The sequence below is a fragment of the Orcinus orca genome, chromosome 21 (assembly GCF_937001465.1).
Source record: "Orcinus orca chromosome 21, mOrcOrc1.1, whole genome shotgun sequence".
Lineage (NCBI taxonomy): Eukaryota > Metazoa > Chordata > Mammalia > Artiodactyla > Delphinidae > Orcinus > Orcinus orca.
The window spans coordinates 24,533,900-24,555,423 of record NC_064579.1 but is presented as its reverse complement, the minus strand read 5'-3'; the positions used below and the strand labels follow the sequence as shown (position 1 = coordinate 24,555,423).

The window sequence follows — 21,524 nt, the reverse complement described above, 5'->3', positions numbered from 1 at the left end:
TCGTGCTTTGAATGGATTTTCCCTTCCTTGTAACGACTTCTGGAATCAGTTCTGACATATGCTGAGACAATTTTTGACCCAGAGAAAAATCAGTATAATCTAATTTTATAGAATTTTCCTCCATGATATCAATAACCTTCTCTCCCTAGGAAAATCGGGTGAAATGCATATTTAGACGAGTAAATCTATCTGATAAATCATTTCACAGATGAGAAAGAAACCATGTGTGAAATGAAAGTAGATGTTTTCAAAGCCACTTCATTTAGCGAGAGGGCCCTAATCAGTAAGTGGGTTTTTTCGTAACAAGAGAAATAGTGGGATGGAGATACGCCCACGGTTGCAGGTCCCAGGGCTGAGCAGTGGATTCTGGTCCTATTTCAGCTCCCTGGAGATTAGATTGCAAGCGTCTGTTTCAGCTGAATCACCACCGCCTTGAAGAGTTGAGGGAAAAACCGGTGAACTCAAGCCCCCCAAACAAGAAAAACATTTATTAGCAGCATGAACCTGGCAGGATTGAAAATAGAATGCCTAGCATCAGAAGATCTACAAACAACAAACGCTGGAGAGGGTGTGGAGGAAAGGGAACCCTCTTGCACTGTTGGTGGGAATGTAGATTGACACAGCCACTATGGAGAACAGTATGGAGGTTCCTTAAAAAACTAAAAATAGAGCAACCACATGACCCAGCAATCCCACTACGGGGTATATACCCTGAGAAAACCATAATTCAAAAAGACACATGCGCCCCCCAATGTTCATTGCAGCACGATTTGCAATAGCCAGGTCATGGAAGCAACCTAAATGCCCATCGACAGACGAATGGATAAAGAAGATGTGGTACATATATACAATGGAATATTACTCAGCCATAAAAAGGAACGAAATTGGGTCATTTGTAGAGACGTGGATGGACCTAGAGTCTGTCATACAGAGTGAAGTAAGTCAGAAAGAGAAAAATAAATATCATATATTAATGCATATATGTGGAATCTAAAAAAATGGTACAGATGAACCAGTTTGCAAGGTAGAAATAGAGACACAGATGTAGAGAACAAATGTATGGACACCAAGGGGGAAAAGTGGCAGGGGTATGGTGGTGGTGGGATGAATTGGGAGATTGGGATTGACATGTATACACTAATATGTATAAAATAGATAACTAATAAGAACCTGCTGTATAAAAAAATTTAAAAAATAAAGAAAATAGAATGCCTAGTACATATTCTAAAGCTCTTAATGAGGCTTTCATGCATATTGTTGATATTTAATTATTATTAGAAGAATATTAATACTACATGTTTGCATTCATATAGGTGAGACAACAAAAGAACACCAATTTGCATGTTTCAAGCTCAAAAAGAAACATTTAAATAAATCTTATTCTTCAAAATAATCACTGGGAATGTCTTTGCAAATAATGTTTTTTGGGAATTATTTTCAAAAGCTAATTTTAGAAGTATGAAAGAAAATCAATGTGTCAAAATAATCTCTCTCTCTCTCCACACATACGCACACGTCAACCAAGGATAGCTATTAAATGTTATATGATCTTCCAAGCAGTATTTTAACACAAAACCATTGAAACCCTATTTTTGCCTCTCTGACAGGAGACTCTGAATCTAACTGGAAGTTCAGCTTTAATAGAAAGTGGGCATTTACATTCTGCTCACTTGCATGCTTTTGTTTTTCTACGTTTTTCCAGACAGAGGTTTCTCATTTCTTTGGTATTTTTCAGTCTTATTAAGTAGGCTACTGTTGCATGCCATCTCAATTCTATTTAGGAAAGAAATATAAGTATTCAGTTTACAATGCTTAGAGTAAAACAGGGAAGGGAGGAATTGAGGATTCATCTGCACCTACATTTCTTCAAAAAGGCAGCTTGTAATTCGATATCTCAATTATTTCAAGGCAACTCAATATTTCTCCTAAGGTTTTCCATCTCTTCTCTTACTTCCCAGACCATTCCCTAACTCTGGAAGGCACGCCTGCTCTCTGGCTCTACCACAGTCTTGAGGAAACTGTGACTCCATTACTAGGCCAAGATCCAGGAGAAACTTTGAAGAGAAGCATTATGGGTTTTTTTTTTGGTGCATACATGTTGGGAATACAAAAATGTACTTGGTAAAATGATATGTACATAAATCAGAATTGTAGTCTGAGCTCTGCACTGGTTCTTGTATTACCTCTATGAAACCTGTTTTATTTTTATTCTCCCTGGAATGACAGCTCTATAAACAATAAAGTCATTTCCCACTAGGTAATTATTGTTTCAAAGCATTTCTGAAGGCCAGGAGAGCTTAATTGTCACTTGCTCACAGGAGACACTCAGCGAATACGGGTGACTATATCAGTAATTACCCCTTAAGTGTGTTTTTATAAACTGCAAGGACGGTAAGGCTCGTTGCTTCCCTAAATTTGCTCATTTTCCACATTTTTTTCCACCCCTACGAGGGGCGGTCCCCAACTTCACGGACAACAGGGTCCCCAAGGGGTGCAGTCCTGCCACCCACAAGCCCCCGATGGCCGCCCCTGCAGCCCCGCGTGGCTCCCGCAGGGCCGGGCTTCCTGAACAGCACCCACGGTGACTCCCGGCGTTTCTTCGGAAGGAAGGCCCGGGGCTCAGCCGTCGGAGGGCATCACCACCTCCACCCCGGGCCACAGGACAATATAAAAAGATCACCGAGGCCCACAGCACTCTGCTCGCTAATCCTCAGGCTGACCTAATCAGTTACTCAGAGCTACCACTTCTCCTGGACACCACGGACAACCGAGCATCTGACAAGCTAACCTGCCCAAGGTCTTAGAGGGATGATGGAGCGGGTTTGAATCTGGTGCACCTTGCGTCCCACCTACAGGCGCTGCGTGGGGCAGCAGAGGTTTACGGCAGCGGCCTGAGGCCTGCACTTGTCATTACCCGCAGTCGCCCCAAAGTCGCGCTCACTGTCTTGGCTTCAGACACACCCAGCTCCGTCCATGGCGTGGTGACACGGGCCCTCCCCCGCTCTGGTCCCCAGTGCTGTCACCTGAGCCGGCTTCTCTCCAGTCCTTCCCAGAACTGTCCCGGTTCCCCCTACCCCACACGACCGCAGGTCCAGATCTCACGCTCTTCGCATCACTGCTTGTGCCTGGGCTGCTCGGCTCGGCCTTTCTACACGGCTCGACGACTCTGATGCTGACTGTTTTAGGGGTGTCCCAGGCCATGCTTATTCACTGTGTTGTATAAATAACCATAGTGCAGTGATATTTAGTTTAGGTGGTAAATTTTCAAAGGGGTGGACGTGGTTTTCCCTAAGAACTGAAGGAAACTGACCTTGAACCTGCACAGCCCCCAGACGAGTGAATTTACATTAACAATCGATTTGCTCTGCGGCACTGAATCGTGGTTATGGATTTCCTCACCAGGCCACAGAGACTCAGGCTGGACCCGCGCCGAAGGACCCTAGGAGTCATCGCACGTCAGCTGAGGCTTTCCTGCAATCTGTTAATCTTTGGTATTTGAAACACAATCACCATCCAAATTTTCCTATATAAAACTTTATGAAGACTCTCCTTGAGTATTGTAAAGTGCCCTGACAAGCAACAGATTTCATCCTAAGAAGAAGAAAGGTTATCTATGAAAGAAATGTTTCGACACACCATTGCAAACAGGACCATGTCACAAGCGTAACTGGGAAGTGTCCAAACATTTGCAGGGTGACTTACACCCACTCCTCGCAGGACAGAGGTAGCACATGCCTGTACGTGTCCCCGGAAGGTCAGAGGGTGTGCCTTACCTGCCGAGGGTCTAGCAGTTGAGCTGACGTCAGAGGGAATCACCATGGGGATACGTTCATCGTCTTGGGAGTAACCAGCTTGAATGGCTCGGAGGTAACTGTGACTCCGCGTGCGGAAGCCTCCCGGGAGGTCCAGGGCGTCCATGGCCTGAGACTCCACTTCACTGAAGACGGATTCACACACCGACTCGAGCTGCCCATTGACGTCTGCCTCGCTCATCTGCAACGACCGACAGCCCGGGTGACGGCGAGACCCAGCCAAGGTCATCACGGCCACGTCGCAGAAGAAAAGAGAGCACAGGTCACCCCCACCTTCACTTACCATCTTCCATTTTCAGCATAATTAATGTGAAATCAGCACTGGGAATCGTTACGCTTGGGAAACAGCTTACTGTGTTATTTCTTACAAAACACTAAGGAAAACCGCCAACTCCCAAGATGTCCTTGAAAGCCTGTGGACCCCGAGGCAGAACTTTAAAGCATGGCTGGTAGTTACTACCAGCGCAAGAGAGACGGGGAGCTTAAGAGTTTCGCACGCTGTTCACAACGTTAGTCTTCCCTCTTTCTCTGTTTCCAGGTGATGCCTTCGCGTCCTGGACTGTTTACAGCTCAGACAACCCCAGGCGTGGAGGCCGTACCCGCGACACTCATGGAAATGGCTCAAGCTATCTCAGCTGCTTCCTCTCAGCGTCCTGGAAACTAGCGCCCAGCTTGGCAATGTGCTCACATCCTTGTCCCAGGAGAGCAGCACAGGCCCGTGTCCGGGACGGTGCCGCTGGGTACACACAGCACGGGTATCACCTAGACTCCGGCGATGCCGTTTCCTTCAGTCTGGGATGGTAGTGCCTGCGCTTTGTTTGATGGTTCCGCGGGTAAAGTCATTATTTTCAAGCCTGAGATTTAATTTCCAGGTAGAGAGTCACCCTGGGAACCTAAACGTTCCAACTGTATTTCAAAAAGAAATGATCAGGCTTTGGCTAGCGGAGGGGTCGTAGGAGGTGTGCACGCAGGGGCCCGACCGTCGGGTGAGCTGAGGGCCTCCATGTGTGCAGCTGATGGCGGGACATGCCTTCTGAGGTTTCTAGGTGGTAACACTTCGTGTGTTTCCCAGGAGCCAAGTCTACAGGTTTTAAATGGAAACCCAACAAAGTGACAGAACACTAAGGAAAGGTTAAAGAGCACGGGGTGGGGGAGGGATGGGAATTTTAAGAACGAAAAGCCCCAGTTGGGCAGGTGACGTGCAGCTGCTCCCAGGTCCAGGGTTCGTGGGCAGAGGCGGGGGTGGGCCTGGATGCTGGTGTTTGCCCCGTGGCTGGAGGGGACTTGGATGGACGGCCCCGCCCTCACTGCTCCTGTATTTAGGGCCCACCCCCCGGGGGGCACGTACATGTTAACACGGAAGCGTGTGTGGGGACGCTTGCGGTGACCCTGACACGGGAGGGCTGAGGCTCTGGGGGGCGTGGGAAGGTGTGAGTGGAATCAGGGCTCAGGCAGAGGCCACAGACGGGGCTCGTGGAGGGGCCCGGAAACCTGGGCTGGTCTCCCTGCGCAGGCAGACTCTGCCCTCCGACCCCCTCTGCTCCCCAGCACCCAGTCACCCCTGCCAGCCGTGTCCTTACAGCTGCCACGACCTGGTCACTGTCTCAGCCCAGCACGTCCATTAGTCATTCATTCCACTACTTGAAATGTCACCCACAACTTCCTGAACACCCCCCCCCCGGTTATGCTGACAGGTAAATAAAAAAGTATTGTTTTAAACACCAAATTAATCCTTTTCCTCTAATTGTTCACAGAGTAAAAGCAGGTAAAAGCATCAGATTTCCCCTTCAATAGGGAAGACACCTTCTGCCCACCTCTAACTGCAGACTAGGGTATGTGTCCTGGCTTCTACCTGAGATGCTCTACCTGACTCCCCTGCTTCTACCTGAGATGCTTTACCTGAATCCCCTGCTTCTACCTGAGATGCTCTACCTGATTCCCCTGCTTCTACCTGAGATGCTTTACCTGAATCCCCTGCTTCTACCTGAGATGCTCTACCTGAATCCCTGCTTCTACCTGAGATGCTCTACCTGACTCCCCTGCTTCTACCTGAGATGCTCTACCTGAATCCCTGCTTCTACCTGAGATGCTCTACCTGACTCCCCTGCTTCTACCTGAGATGCTTTACCTGATTCCCCTGCTTCTACCTGAGATGCTTTACCTGACTCCCCTGCTTCTACCTGAGATGCTCTACCTGAATCCCTGCTTCTACCTGAGATGCTCTATCTGATTCCCCTGCTTCTACCTGAGATGCTCTACCTGAATCCCCTGCTTCTACCTGAGATGCTTTACCTGAATCCCCTGCTTCTACCTGAGATGCTTTACCTGAATTCCCTGCTTCTACCTGAGATGCTCTACCTGAATCCCTGCTTCTACCTGAGATGCTCTACCTGACTCCCCTGCTTCTACCTGAGATGCTTTACCTGAATCCCTGCTTCTACCTGAGATGCTCTACCTGATTCCCCTGCTTCTACCTGAGATGCTTTACCTGAATCCCCTGCTTCTACCTGAGATGCTCTACCTGACTCCCCTGCTTCTACCTGAGATGCTTTACCTGAATCCCCTGCTTCTACCTGAGATGCTCTACCTGACTCCCCTGCTTCTACCTGAGATGCTTTACCTGAATCCCCTGCTTCTACCTGAGATGCTCTACCTGACTCCCCTGCTTCTACCTGAGAGTATTCAGGAGCTAGAATAATGGCTCCTTTCCTTTCACTGGACAAATCCCAGTGAGAACAGCCCATGGAGGAAGGTGCTGAGGGGGATTTAAAGGTGGGACTGCTGGCCCGAAGCCCAGGGTAAGAAAGAGAATCTTCAGGTTGTTCAGTCAGAAAAGACCAGAGAAAAATTAATGGGCGACTGCATCACCCGAATGGTCTGAGGGTGTCTGACGTCGGAAAGAGACACACAAATTCAGGGCAAAGACAAATGACGACACCCCACCACGATCGCCTTGGGTGCCTAGTGAGGGAAATGCATCTGAAACACTCGCACTGGTCTGAAATATGACATTTTCTGGAGTACAACTTCCTTTCAATCTAAGTTTTCCCTTATGTGGAATTATATCAAAAAGGCTCAGATTGTGTTATGTCATTTACGTCAAAGATCCACATTAGACAACCTGAAAAAGCCAGGAACAGTCATGCTGCCAGCGTCCATCAGCTCCAGGACGCAGGATTTCGGTGGATCCCTCCCTTTCTGCAAACCCGCCTGCGCCCAGGAGCTTCTCCATCGGGAAGAGACACTATCAACCTTGCACGTGCATTCCACAAACGAGTGATGGACACTTCCGTGAGGACCATTCGGCCACTGCTTCCAGCTATAAAACTGATCAGTGAGGTTCTAGAAATGAAGGGGACTTTTTTTTTCACCCAAACAAGTAGTTGAGAAGGATCTCAAACTGGTCTAGACAGGAACTGAAATGACCTGTTCTCTGAGAGCTGATTCGTTCACTAGCTTGAGGGAGATTTGGAAAAGTGGGTGTTTTGCTTGGCAACTCAAACCACAGCTCGGGCCCACTGGAAATGTCCCAGGAGGACGTTAAGCCAGTGTGGTAAATAACCAGTGTGGGCTGAAGCAACCAATTTCTTTTGTGAACTATAAACGCAGAAAAGCACTTAAAGTGCTTCTGGAGAATGTGGGCACCGAGAAACCAAAGAAGAGAAAATTGGGAAGATGGTGAGAAAGGTGGCTGTCCCGTTGGTAGCAGAGAGGTCGACATACAGCTGGGGGCGGGCTCCTCGGGCGTCAGGATGGATGACAATTCCAGAGCAAGCATGACGGTGAGCGTATGAGGGCCCTGGGACCGTGTGCACAGCTGCTAGGGGTGAAAAATGGGGCAGCCGCTGTGACAGACCATATAGAGTTTCCTCAGAAGGTTGAAACTAGAACTCCTGTCTGATGCAGCAATGCCACTTTTGGGTATACGTGCGCAAGAACTGAAAGCAGGGACGTGAACAGACACTTGTACACCCGTGTTCACAGCCGTGTTACTCACAGTAGCCAAGAGGGGGAAGCAACCCAAGTGTCTGTTGATGGACAAAACACAATGTGGTCCATTCACACAATGGAACATAATTCAACCTTAAAAAGGAAGCAAATTCTGAAACAGGCTACCGTATGGATGGACCTGGGGGAAAGTGAAATCAACTAGACACAGAAGGACACATACTGTATGATTCACTCATGGGTCCCTGGAGGACTCAGATCCACAGAGACAGAAAGTAGACGGTGGGGCAGGGGCTGGGGGAGGGGAAAGGGGAGTCAGCGTTCAGTGGGGACAGTGTCAGTTTGGGAAGATGAGAAAGTTCTGCAGATGATGGTAGTGTTTGCCCAACAATGTGAATGTACTTAATGCCACTGAACTGGACACTGAAGAGCGGTTAAGATGGTAAATTTTATGTTATGTATATTTTACCATAATTTTTTTAAAAAAAGGATGCATGACAGAGAGAAGCTACGATCACACGGAAACAGCTTTTCAAAGATGAGAAAAAGATAAGAGACGACGGCAGGACCTGACACGGAGGAAGACAAACGTCCTTCCTTCAGTGAGTGAGGATGCAGGGGGCCCCCCTGCCCCTGTGCGGGTCTCGTGACATCCCCCTGCCCCGGCACCCGTCCTGATGTGCAACAAAGCATCCGCCGCAGCCCTGAGCCTCCCGGGTTCCTGGGAAAAGGGAGCATCGGCAGAATTATCCGAATGGCGGATGAGCAGAAACGAAGTAAACGCAGACTGTCTAGGGACCGTGACCTCAGGAGATTCGGCCAGGCGGAGCCTCAGCACAGATGCCGCCCCGGGGGCAACAGGAGCAGCTCAGAGCCTCACTCACGCCCTTGGCCTCGGGACCTTTTTTTTTTTTTGGCGGTACACGGGCCTCTCACTGCTGTGGCCTCTCCCGTTGCGGAGCACAGGCTCCGGACGCGCAGGCTCAGCGGCCATGGCTCACGGGCCCAGCCGCTCCGCGGCATGTGGGATCTTCCCGGACCAGGGCACGAACCCGTGTCTCCTGCACCGGCAGGCGGACTCCCAACCACTGCGCCACCAGGGAAGCCCCTCGGGACCGTTTTGTCTTCCCGCCCAGGGAGCGGGCGTAGCTGTCCCGTCCCCAGAGCTTGCCCGCTCCCATGACAATGGCCACATTGTGAATCCCAGGGCGAGACTGAAAATATTCCATCGCACTAGCCATACGTTGGGTCATAGGCACACTGAGAAGCAGGCAGCGGCGTGTACGAAGCGGTGACTAGGATGTGAGGGGTGAGGAGGGCCGAGTCCAGTGGGGAAGAGGGAGAAGATCTGTAGGGACGCGGCGAGGCCCCCCGGCAGGTCCTCCTCTTCCATCTGGGGCCTCCGTCTCGCTCAAGCAGTAAGAGCCAAGGGGAAGGTTTGGACACACCTGCCACCTGGCATCTTCAAAGCATAAGGGAGGGTGTGACCTTGCCGGCTTTCCTGGAGCTGAGAGGGTGTCTGTCCCCAGAAACACCAGCAAACTTGGGCAGCTGGCGCTGGGAGACCCTGCGTGTCCCCTCGGGGTGGGACCCAGACCCTCCACATGGGGGGCGTGACACAGGGAAGGAGGCTGCTCAGCACAGAGGGGACGGAGGGGACGGAGGCCAAGATGGCCAGCTAGTCAGCCACCCCGGCTCAGAGCAGGTGGGAGAAAGAATGACAGAGCCATAAATGCAGCCCCTGCCCCCCGCAATTAACCTTATAATGTTCCCGGGGGCGCAACCAGGCCAGGATGACTCCAGGCTGGAATGTGCGTCTGCTCGCGGCCCGCGGCCCTGGCAGGGGCCGACTCAGGGCGGGGTGGGAGGGCGGAGGGACCCCACCTGGCTGACGCAGCTGGCCTGGCTGAGGGTGCTGACGGCCCGCATGTAGCTCTGGTTCCGGGAGCGGAATTTCGGGGAGCTGTAGTTGGCAGAGGGGTCCAGGCTGTGGCCGGCAGGCCCGTCACTGGCAGCTTGCAGGTAGCTCTGGCTACAGGAAAGACACGGAGAGAAGAGAAGAGGCTTCCGTGAGCATCGCCGCAGGGCCTGTGCGAGCATCGCCCGGAGGCTGTTACCAAACTTCGTCCTGCGGTGGACACACCTTTGCCGCACGTAAACATGCCCGACAGACACTCGCACAGACGCGATTTCCTCCAAAGCAATAGGGGAGCCTATGTGCAAAGTTGCTTTGAAGCCTGACTTTTCATGATCAGGTAGTGACGTTAGGATCGCTCCACATAGAATAAAAAAGGGCTGAAAGCACAGGTAACTCACACACCACAAGAGCGAATTGGGGCCAAAAAACCACGAGAGTCTCATAAAAATCATGGTACACACTCAGAAAAATAAAAGAAAAAAAAATCAAAGGCTTGCCTTCAGTTTTAACGTATGAGAAGTTGTGCAGATCACGCAATACAGGCAGAGAGCAGACTGAGAAATCACATCCGTATTTTGTTATCATAATGATCATTTTCTCCCAAACAGCTTTAAAAATCTATTTCCTCTGGGATCCCTTCTCGTTATTTTGCAAAATGTCAGACGTACGGGAAAACCTTGAGGGTGTCTGGTATGTAGAAGGTGCGGCTTAGCTTACGTTTCTGACTAACCGAACTCCTTTCAGGTTTTGGTGACAGACTTTCCACAATATAGTAGGAATTCCTCTTATTTGACCCCAACCTGGAATAATGTGGACACAGATAATGAGTTTATTCTTCCTTCGTATTGCAGATCACAATGGGAACATGAAATAGGATCAGGGCACAGGCCTGTGTATAAAAATGTGTATAAATGTCAGGTTGCTAATTCTGACTCTGTATTCGGCTGAAGAAGGTTCCCTTGTTTTTCACAGTAAATTCTTGATGTAAATTGTTTTCTCTGTGCCTTACTTCTTTAGAAATGGGGCAGAAGAGAAAAAAATGGGCTCAATGAAAAGTTCTGATTAAGCAAAGCCCATTTCTTATAAAGTCATTACTTTGGGTAAAATTAATAATATGTATTTTTAGATATTAATAGAATACAATTTATATCATAACTTATAATAATAATAATTTTTGTTTTAAAACCAGGTGTATAACATATTCCAGCTCCTACCTTCCTTCTCTCTACTCAAAACAAAAAAACAAAGGAAAAAAAAAGAAAAGAAAGGAAAGGGAATGGGAGAGAAGTGAGTGTGGAGCCAGCGCTGACCTTGGCTCGTAAAGGGTGCAAGCCCCGCCCACGTCCTCGTCAGCCCCGCGGCTCCGGGCCGGGGTCTGCACCAGCATGGCCGCGGGTCCCTTTGCGCCTCCGTGGGCCCGCAGCTGGAAGGGTGTGCGACCACCCACAGCGCCCACGGCCGCCACGTGGGGCGCAGGCTAGCTTGGACGTGACCTCGTCCGTCAGCCTCACCTGCACTGTGTTTAGTCCAAGGTCACCTGCAGGGGCCTAAGCATCGCGGCCTCGGTGGTGTGTGTGGAGGTGTGCTGCCCGGACCCTCAGGCTCTCGGCCTCATGTTTGTGTATGCAAAAATGAAACCTTTCTGGGTTCCCCTCTCCTTCTGTTTCCTTGAATCGCTGACCTCACGCTACGATTTCTACCTGTTAGCACTTTTAGCTTCCTTCCTTCCGATAGAAGAGCTTTCCCTGCTGATTAACACCGCTCTTCACCGTTTCAACATTCTCAAATTGAAGTTCTGAGAATCTTTAAGAGAAGGGCTGTGTCTTCTTGATCTCTGTATCCAGATTTCCAGCCCACAGCCTGGCGCCGTGAGCCGGGGGCTGACTCAGAACTACAGCAAATGCCCCTTTGGTGGTGGCTGGGTGGGACCCACACACGATTCCATGTATTTGTGAGTCTACGTTTCAAATACATTTTAAAAACCTCCCAACCATCTCCCTATTCCAACACAGGGTAGCCCCTTAGAGAAGAGCGTCCGCTATAGAAAGCTAATCAGGTTGTTTTCTTTTATAGACTCACAACAGTTAACGTTTGCTATACACTGTTACGCTGGATCCCTGCAAGCTTCTGACCCGGTACCAACCCATTCAGCGCTCGCGGGAACCCCACACAGTAGGGCCTCATTGTGCAAACAGGCAGACCGAGGCGCACCTTGCCCAGGTGCCCCCGGGGCGAACGCAGCGCTACACTCCGGGGCCGGGCAGCCTGGCTCCGAAACTCACGCGTTTAGCCCCAAGATGGCGGCTGCTGGGTCACAGGAGCAGACGGCCCAGGAGGTCTGGTCCTCTATCACCAAATGTTTTACACAGTCAAAAATAAACCCAACTGTGCCTCATTAGGGTTCATAGCACGTTCAACATTTTAATAGCTTGGCATCTTCTAATACTGCCCAGGAAGGCCAGCGAGCCTCAGGAATCCCAGACCCCAGATACATCAGGAGCTGAGACGGGGAGGAGAGTCGACGGTGGAGGGGCAGGGCTGCCGGAACCCACTGGAACCGGGGCCGGGACCCCAGGACCTGTCCCTCTCCCTCAATTCCTGACGACGGAGTTCTGCTCTTCAGAAATCCGTCTTCGGAAGTTGATACCACTTTGAAGCTCCCTTAAAGCCCCTCAGTTATTCCCTCCTACTTCGACATCCCAGTTGTCAGGCGTGGAAATACATCTTCATGTATAGACTTTCCGGTGGCTCAGAAATTCTTAAGAGGAAACCATAGAACGTTTTCTAAATTAACATGAAACATTTTTTTCCAGTTTTTTTCCCTTTCACATGATGCCCACGTTAGACAGTCATATGGGCGTAAATGAGATTGGAAACCTATTTTGGAAAGCTGTAAGAGTGAAAAGGCGTCGTATAAAAGAGGTTTCCTAGTTTTCTACTTCTTCCTTTCCCTCTGCAAACTGTGTCAGAGTGGTTTGCTGGATCACAGGCTCACAAACCTCTTCTGTGACTCCGGATCACTGTAAAAACAAGTTCACGTAACAAAATACATGCCAGGCCTCTGTATTCAGCTATTCAGATCCACGTGGATACGCTTGAATATTTAGACAAAATAAACAATTCTCTTTTTGTCACCTTAGAAAAACAGTAAAGACTCTAAGTAGGTTGTATGAAGGAGAAATAAAAGAAAACAATTTTTTTCAAACTAAATGTGTTTATTCTAGATACAGAGGGCAACTTTACATCTTTATAAATGGAATCTGACTGGAAGGGCGTGTATATATGACCACTGTCTTCACTGCATTACATGGAGAATGGAACATTCTAAACATCATTACAGATAGGGGTGTGAGAAAGTGTGTGTGTGTGTGTGTGTGTGTGTGATATAGATGTGTGTGTGCTACTCCTACAAAATGGAAATTATTCTAATGTCTTTCAGCACACATGTCACATAAGCTTGCAATTAAGTGATTTCAGAAAATTTTTTTTCCAGATTATTTCCATATTTAGACTAAAAGGGTCCTTTAAGCTTTAATTGCAGTCGCAGGAGATGAAGGTGTGCTTGTGCCCTAATTACACCATGCTGGGCCGGGGTGTCTGTTGGTGACAACGCAAGAGCTCAGACCCTAAAAGTGACACTGGAGGACCTGGCACTCGGGGCCTGGGGACAGCTGAGACCTTCCCGCCTCTATGGAGGCTTCTGAAACGGGTCAGGAAACAGGCTCAGAATCAGGTTCCTTCACCTGACTTGAAGGCTGGCGGGGCTCGCGGAGGAATGGCTCACGTCACGTGGCTGGAAACGCATCCGGAGAGGAGGTGGCTGACGTCCGGGGTTCATTTGCAGCCTGGAGTCCGTGAACTTCCTCTACTGTGCCGAGGCTGCCCTCGCGTCCTGCACTTTCCCCTCGTGCCTCGCTCGACCGTTTGCACCTGCCGCTCTGATTCTGCTCCTCTGTTCCTCACGTGTATTATTATACTGGCCAGCACCCCCTGCGGGGTAAGGCCTTTGTACCTTCCCACTAAATTCTGCAGATTTCCTCGAGCGGGTGCTAGGAAAAGTGTCAGGCACGGAAGACAGCAAAGATGGAGGAATAACTGCCAGATAAAAATGCAGGGCACCCAGTTGAGTTCGAAGTTCAGAGGAACAGCAAGTACCTCTTAATATCAGTATGTTCCAAACATGTCTCAAATGGGACATCCCTATACTAAAAAAATGCACTGTTGACCTGAAACTCAAATTTCACTGTTTGTCTTTCTTACATCTGGCAGTGCTACAACGGAGGTGTGCTCAGGGTCGTGGTGTCGGGGACGCAGACGGGAGCGTAGGTGTTCCTAATGCACCATGTCTGGGAGTTTGGTAGAAACGTCTTAGGACACACCTGGGGGAGCTGACGGGGGGCGGGGGCTGCTCAGATGGGGCCCTCATTTTTCCGGGTCAGATTTTGTCCGAACGAAACATTTCAACCGTTTGATTTTTTTGAAAAGAACAAACCTAGGTGAAGTCATCAAAAGAACATCATTTTTTCTAAAATAGAAATCAAGGAATAGAAAAATAAATACCACTACATCGTGATAAATTGAGACAAATTGATACACGTGAAATGCGCAGATCTCATATTCAGGACTCAAGGAACGCTGACAGTTTCCTTTCTGTAACCCTCACCCACACGCTCATCGGCATTCTGGGTTGTCACTGTTCTCAAGCTGAACCATTGTACTGAAACTGAAGTGGTGTCTCGTTAAAGTTTACTCCTCATTTCCTGGATGACTAATGATGTGATGGTTGGTTATTTGTACATCTCCTTTCGTGAAGTGACTTTTCAACTTTTGACCCCCATTTTTAATGGGGTTATTTGTCTTTATAGCTTTGTTTTGTGGGAGTTCTTTATGCATTCTGTATTCAAGTCCTTTGTCAGATATGCATTTTAAACATTTTCCTTCACTTTGCGGCTTGCCTTGTCCCCTTCTTATTGGAGTCTCTTGGTGAGCAGAAGTTTTAAATTGTGATGGTTAGACTCACTCTTCTGTCACATTGATATATTCTGTCTTTTTGAGTTTTCCTTATCCTGAGAGATTTCACCTCCCGCGGGACAACTGGAAATGCCTGGAGATATTCTGTTGTCACAACTTGGGGGGCAGGGTGCTGGGCAGAGGCAGAGATGCTACCAAAACTCTATGGTGCACAGATAGTCGTCAACTGAAAAGAGTCGTCTGGCCCCAAATATCACTAGTGCTGAGGTTGAGAAACCCCGGTCTATTCTGACACCAACAGCTCTCTGTCTTAAGGGCAGATGGTCTCCAACCCACAACAGCGTCATCCGTATTCTTCTCAAGTGAGTGCACGTTGGGCATTCATCAAAATAGACTATATTATAAAACAAACCTTAACAAATTTGAAAGAACAGAAATCATACAAAGTATGTTCGTGGACCAAAATAAATTAAACTAGAAATCAATAACAGAAAGATTTCTGGAAAATGCCCAGATATTTGAAAGTTAGGTCTGCAGTGACTCAATTTTGATATGAAAACAGGTTCTGAAAAGCGACCTGTTTGGTCCATCTGATTAGACTATTTGATGTCCATGTGATGAGTATTTGTTCATCTTTATTAGCAAGGATTGAAAGATGAGCAGATTATCAAGACTCCTACATCTTTTGGTCAGATTATGTATTTTGGCAGAGTATGTGAAGAAGAGACTCAGTTTCTAAATGAAGGAACTCTACCTTTTCTCCGTCATGCTGAAAAGCTGATATATAATACTATGTAGGTAATATTCCTCCCCTTAACTATGCCTTCCTTGTAGTTACTTCCTTGTAGTAACCCCCATTTTTAATGGGGTTATTTGTCTGAAAGAGATAATATCTTTTGAGGAACTTTGGCATGGATTTGGTTTCGGTTGTTTTAAGGATTAATCAATGAAATGCCTTTATCAACTTTGCAAACTTTTTTTTAATATATGAATAAAACAGACCCAGGAGCTGGATCTCCTGCTATACTCACATGCCTGCTATCTATCAACTAAAGCTATCATTACTGTCTTGGACAAATTGGCAAAAGATAAAATAAAACCTTTATGTGAATTAGTCAGTAGGGTCTGACACATGCTAACAATGTTGCTGACTAGCATAGCACCTCAGTATGTCAGCACCTTAGTACAATAAATTTCAATCAGTCGACCATAAAGTGAGTGTTTCAACTAGAAAAAACAAAGACAAAACAAAACAACATCAGTCTTCTGAATTGGTTCAAAGAGGAAGTCTCAATGGAAATTTAAACCTGTCCTGTACAGATAAGCAAGGGGAGGGAGAAAAGCTAGAATGAACCATGTTGGATTAGATTACAGTCAGAGACATCGGTATGAATTCATGTTCGGCTTGATACAGACGCAGATGGGTAGACTAAGTAAATAATTATAGATATAAGCGTGTATACCAGCTCTGCCTGCTAAGGAAACCAGAGCACATCCAGTGCCCAGATCTTGGTTTCTAAACACCATTCTCCTGAAAGGCAACAGGGATCCTTGAAGAGACAGCTGGTTCCCGGGCTGGAAAAAATCAGATAGTGCGAGTTGTCTAACTTTGTTCTTCTTTGTCAAGATTGTTTTGGCTCTTCCAAGGTCCTTTGCATTTTCACACACATTTTAGAACCTTCCTGTCCGTTTCTCTAAAAAGTGAGGCTGCTTTGAATGGCATCGGCTTTGACTGAGGTTGCACTGAAATTATACCTCAATCTGCGGAGAATTAACATCTTAGCAACGTTGCAGTTTCCATCACAATTTCTCTCTCCATTTGTGTTGGTCTAATTACATGTATACATGCTACACGTGCACATCTCATACATATACAGTGAATTCACAGATAAATGTCTCACACAGATATCTAGCACATACATAACACACTCCAGAGTGTACGGCTGCTTTCTGTAGCAGAGTTAGGTCTCCGGAGCTCCTACCTGGGGCATTTTATTTTTACATTATGTGGTGGTGGTCTTTGTCATCTGTTTGGCTCACAGACGTCTCAGTCCTTTTGTTGTTGTTTGTTTAGAGAATTCGTCACTGTGACAGGCAGAGGTGGGCTCCTCTTGCAGGACTACACACGTTAACTAGTTCCTTTCTCAGACTCCCCTGGAGCCGGGGGAAGGGCACATGACCTACGCTCCTCTGATGATGCATTCCCCCAGACCTGGGTGAAAGCCAGGATCATGAAGCAGAGTCCACGCTAACGGTGGTATCTCGTTTACAAGGTCATGTGGCTGGGGTTCAGCCCGGGGGTGTCAAACCGAGAGGTGTCTGCACAATGGGGCTGGCAGGCACTGGCTTCACTATGGCAGTTCCCAGTGAGGCTCTTTCCCTGCTGGAGATCCTCCCTTATTTTCTCATACATGTCCTTTCTGCTTATTTAAAGAGCCCGCTGTTGCGTTTATGACCCTCTAAGCCCTCTGTGTGATGATGAAACTGTGTTTCATGGATGCCAAGTATTCCAAGTGACAGCTGAAGCCACACGTGGATTTTTACAGAGAACAGCGTCCCCCAGGGTCCCTCTGGCTCCACTGAAAGGCTCCTCGGGTCCATTTTACTGAAAACACTGTTGATCCCAAGACCCTCTAAGGCACATATCACAAAACTGGCCTTACTACCCATATTTGTATTAGAAATTGCTGAGTGTAACCAGAATAGAAGGTCTCCACTTAAACCTTTGACATTCAGCATTTCTGAGGTTTATTCTTTGAAATTCAATTTGCTAGCATCTTTCACTACAATTTATTTTTCCAAAGAGACACAAAATAGAGGTCAATATTAGTGAACTGTGTACGCAGAGTCCGTATAAACAGAGAGGAACCCAGAGGCCTGCAGACCAACATCATCAGTAAGGACCACAGCAGAACAACCTCTCTTAGGAGATGTTTTTCGGTGTCAAAATGCTCTCCCCAAATATGTTTACCCAGCAAAATGAGTCATTCATCTAACACACATTTACTGGGCGCCAAGGACAGAAACAAGATGATTGAATACTCGCCCTTGTTCTCAAGGAGCTTGCTGGGTGGCACATAAATTTTAATAGAATTCGATTTTCCAAAGGATATATTTAAAGAGACCCAATGTCTTTCGAAAAATCCTCTTCTTCTCCATTCAAATTGCCTTATAGTTCAACTTATGAAATGTATTTTAAGGAAAAGGTGGCACTATTGCTCAAAGGATTATGAACTAGATTCCACTGTAAGGAAAGCAGAGAGATTAAAAAATCAGAAAGAACGACGAGTATTAAGGAAAAGCTCCAATTCTTTATCTTCCATGTTACGACACTCTAGCAGCACCAATGGATGGAAACGTATCAAGGTTCCTGAAAAACTCTGCTCTTGTGACAAAATGATGTGCCTGTAAGCCTTCAGAGATGAAAGCATAAATGGATATAAATAAGAAAATTAAAAAGGTAAAATGAGGGATACATTTTATACAAACATATTTATATTTATACATACAGTACAATATGGTATAGAATACATTGAAATTTATATTATTAAGAAGATGAGGTTCAGCCAGTTTAAAAACAGTCTGGGAGCACAATAGCCAGGACATGGAGGCAACCTAAGTGTCCATCGACAGACGAATGGATAAAGAAGATGTGGCACATATATACAATGGAATATTACGCAGCCATGAAAAGGAACGAAATTGAGTTATTTGTAGTGAGGTGGATGGACCTAGAGTCTGTCATACAGAGTGAAGTAAGTCAGAAAGAGAAAAACAAATACCGTATGCTAACACATATATATGGAATCTAAAAAAAAAAAAAGTTCTGAAGAACCTAGGGGCAGGACAGGAATAAAGACGCAGACGTAGAGAATGGACTTGAGGACATGGGGAGGGGGAAGGGTAAGCTGGGATGAAGTGAGAGAGTGGCATGGACATATATACACTACCTAATGTAAAATAGATAGCTAGTGGGAAGCAGTGCATAGCACAGGGAGATCAGCTCAGTGCTTTGTGACCACCTAGAGGGGTGGGATAGGGAGGGTGGGAGGGAGACGCAAGAGGGAGGAGATATGGGGATATATGTTTATGTATAACTGATTCACTTTGTTATAAAGCTGAACTAACACACCATTGTAAAGCAATTATACTCCAATAAAGAGGTTAAAAAACAGAAAACAAGCAAACAAACAAAAAAAACAGTCTGGAAGCTCCTCAAAAGGATACATCTGACGTTCCCAAATGACCCTGCAGCTCCACCCCCAGGTAGGAGAGAATGAAGATAAGCGTCCATATAAAAACTTGTGCAAGAATGTTCACAGCAGAATTATTCATAAGAGCCCCAAAGTGGAAACAAATGTTCATCAAGGGACGGATGGATAAACGGTGACGTAGCCACGTGATGGAATATCATTCAGCCAGAAAAAGAGAGGAAGAACTGACACCCACCACAAAGTGAGGAACCTTAGAAACATGCTGAGGGAAGGAAGCTGGACACACAGGGCACGTACTGTAGGATTCCACGTCCATGAAACATCCAGAACTGGCAAACCCGCGAAGACACAAAGCACATTGGTGGCTGTGGCTGGGGAGGGATCTGGGGAGTGACTGCCGGTGGGTGCGGGGCTCCTTTCGTGTGAAGACACGTCCTGACGTTGATCACAAGGGCCTCTCTGAATACACTACAAGCCACTGAACTGTATACGCCAAGTGGATGAATGGCACGATCTATAAACTATATCTTAGTAAAGCTGTTAGGAATCAGATGAGAAAAGGACAATATTTCGTTTTCTGTCACTTGTCAATTGAAGTGAAATGTATGTTCACGTGGATGATTTGGGAGGAATTTTCCAAAGGAAGCTGAGGTCCCACCCACCAGTTCACGGTGTGTTCACGGGCCCTGGGCATCACCGAGAGGGGAGGGGAGGCCCCAAGGCCGCACAGGTGACCACAAAACGGTTTCATTGTGCTCATCGCCTTTGAGGCTGTCTATGATTCTCTGGGGAAGGGACAACAACCCACGTACTTCATGAAGGCAAGGGGATCCTTCCTGAGAGGGGACCCAGGCCCCAAAGGTCCCAGAGCAGGCGCTACAGATTCTGCACAGAGATCGCTACCTCCAAAGCCTGCACGTGTTACTTTAGTATTATACATATATTTTAAAACATTTGCAATGCATTATTACAACTGTGTGATAAAATAATATTTCAGAAGAATACAAAACCGTGCAACGGTTTCTCTCCAGAGCAGAGAGCTGCCAGCTTTGGTTCTGGCGCCGTCACTGACCCAGGGCCTCAGAGCCAGCACAGGGCCTCGTGCTTTGTTTCCTCCCTTAGATGAAAGAACTTTAAGTCACGGGGCTGGGGGTGGTCGCTGAAATGGAGCAGAGCGCAAGGTCTCAGATTGCTAAGTGGAAAAATCCTACCCTGAAGCGGCATCTTAGGCAAACAAGGATGGGGAAAGTTTGTAAAACTAATGGAAAAAGTACAGGCTGGTCTCACTAGACGGTCCGATTGGTGCCATCAGGAGAAATTCTTGCCACCATCCGCTTTCTAAGCTGTGAACAAAAAGACCTCAGGAGAATATGGAAATGGCCTTCCTTCTCCGGGTTGTGATAAACCTTCTACTCTGAAAGGACCTGCACGTCACCATCCACGTGACCGGAGACAAACGCAAAAGGAGGGCTTTCAGCTTCACCTTAACGTGCACCCCCCAACCAACCCCTGCGAAGAGGGAGGGGCTGCGGGCCGAGAAGAGCAGAGGTTTGCAGCCAGGGGACCTGGGTCCGGGGTCTGAATTTCCCTCTATCCACCCTCGCAGTGTGAGGCTGAGTGCGTCGCTAACGTGCTTGACCCAGACTTTCTCCCTGTGACAACGACCAGCCCAGCCCCACGCACTTCAGGGTTGTGTACGCGGTTCAGTGACTCAGGCCGCGGCAAAGGTTCAGAGAAGCTCGCTGCCGAGCCATGACCTCAATCCCACTTCTCTTACCAGGGCTTCAGAGACAGAGGCGACCGCAGTATGTACCTCGTCACACCACGAGCCCCGTACAGAGCGTCAGACTTCCCTCCGGCAGTGCTGGGCAAGGGCTCCGCTCAGCGACTATTCTCGAGACCATCGCAGGGGAATCTTCCTCTGGTCTGAGATCCTTTCATTGCTAATTACATCCACACCTTCTTCTATGTTTGAGATGGTTTTTTAAGCAAGTACAGAGCTTTTTTCTTTATTAAAATTTCTGACAGTTGCCGGTTTATATTAAAGGCTAGTGTCGGGGCAGCAGGAAAACATCCATTTAATGGTCTCAGAAGTGTTAACCTGTATCACAATCCCCTGGGGGCTTGCCAATAATGTAGATTCCTAGATCACGTTCCCAAGATGGATTTAAGGGTGGGGTCAGCCCCAAATCCAAATTTTAATGAACATTCTAGGTGATTCTATGTCAGGTGGTCTACGGACCAGCCCACACTTTGAGAAACGCAGGTCTACTTGGATAGAAGAAGAGGGGACCCCACTGAGGGACCTTTTGGAGAATCTAGATGTTTATTTCATCCACAAACAATAATAAACACACTCTTGAAAAGTCTTTCCGCTGGTGCTGGGAGACAAGGTTTGTATCTGCGTGATGGGCAACCACCGAGCACTTAGAGCTGGGCCCCCAGGGCACAGTTCACTCAGCCCTGCTTCCTGGAGAGAAAGCCTGAACCCACACAGATGCTGACCACCTCCGGTCAGAGTCCAGAGTGTCTGGTCACCGGTGTGGTGGTTGTTTAAACATCTCGGGCACCCCTGTGCCAACTTTGCTCTGAGCACTGAGAGTGGTGACGTGTGACTGTGGAATCCCTGACACAGGGCAGGTGGGGATGCAGAAATGGGGC

General features: G+C 47.7%; 1 protein-coding gene across 2 annotated transcripts in view; it reads right to left on the bottom strand.

Moving 5' to 3' along the window:
* Positions 1 to 21,524, bottom strand: part of DLGAP2 (DLG associated protein 2) — a 724,732-nt gene that overhangs the window by 50,838 nt on the left and 652,370 nt on the right. For both annotated transcript variants that reach the window (XM_049704257.1, XM_049704258.1), the window contains 2 exons: positions 9,645 to 9,792; positions 3,774 to 3,993 (listed from right to left, as the gene is read on the bottom strand). In XM_049704257.1, coding sequence (XP_049560214.1) covers positions 3,774 to 3,993; positions 9,645 to 9,792 — 368 coding nt within the window. The remainder of the gene's footprint in view (positions 1 to 3,773; positions 3,994 to 9,644; positions 9,793 to 21,524) is intronic.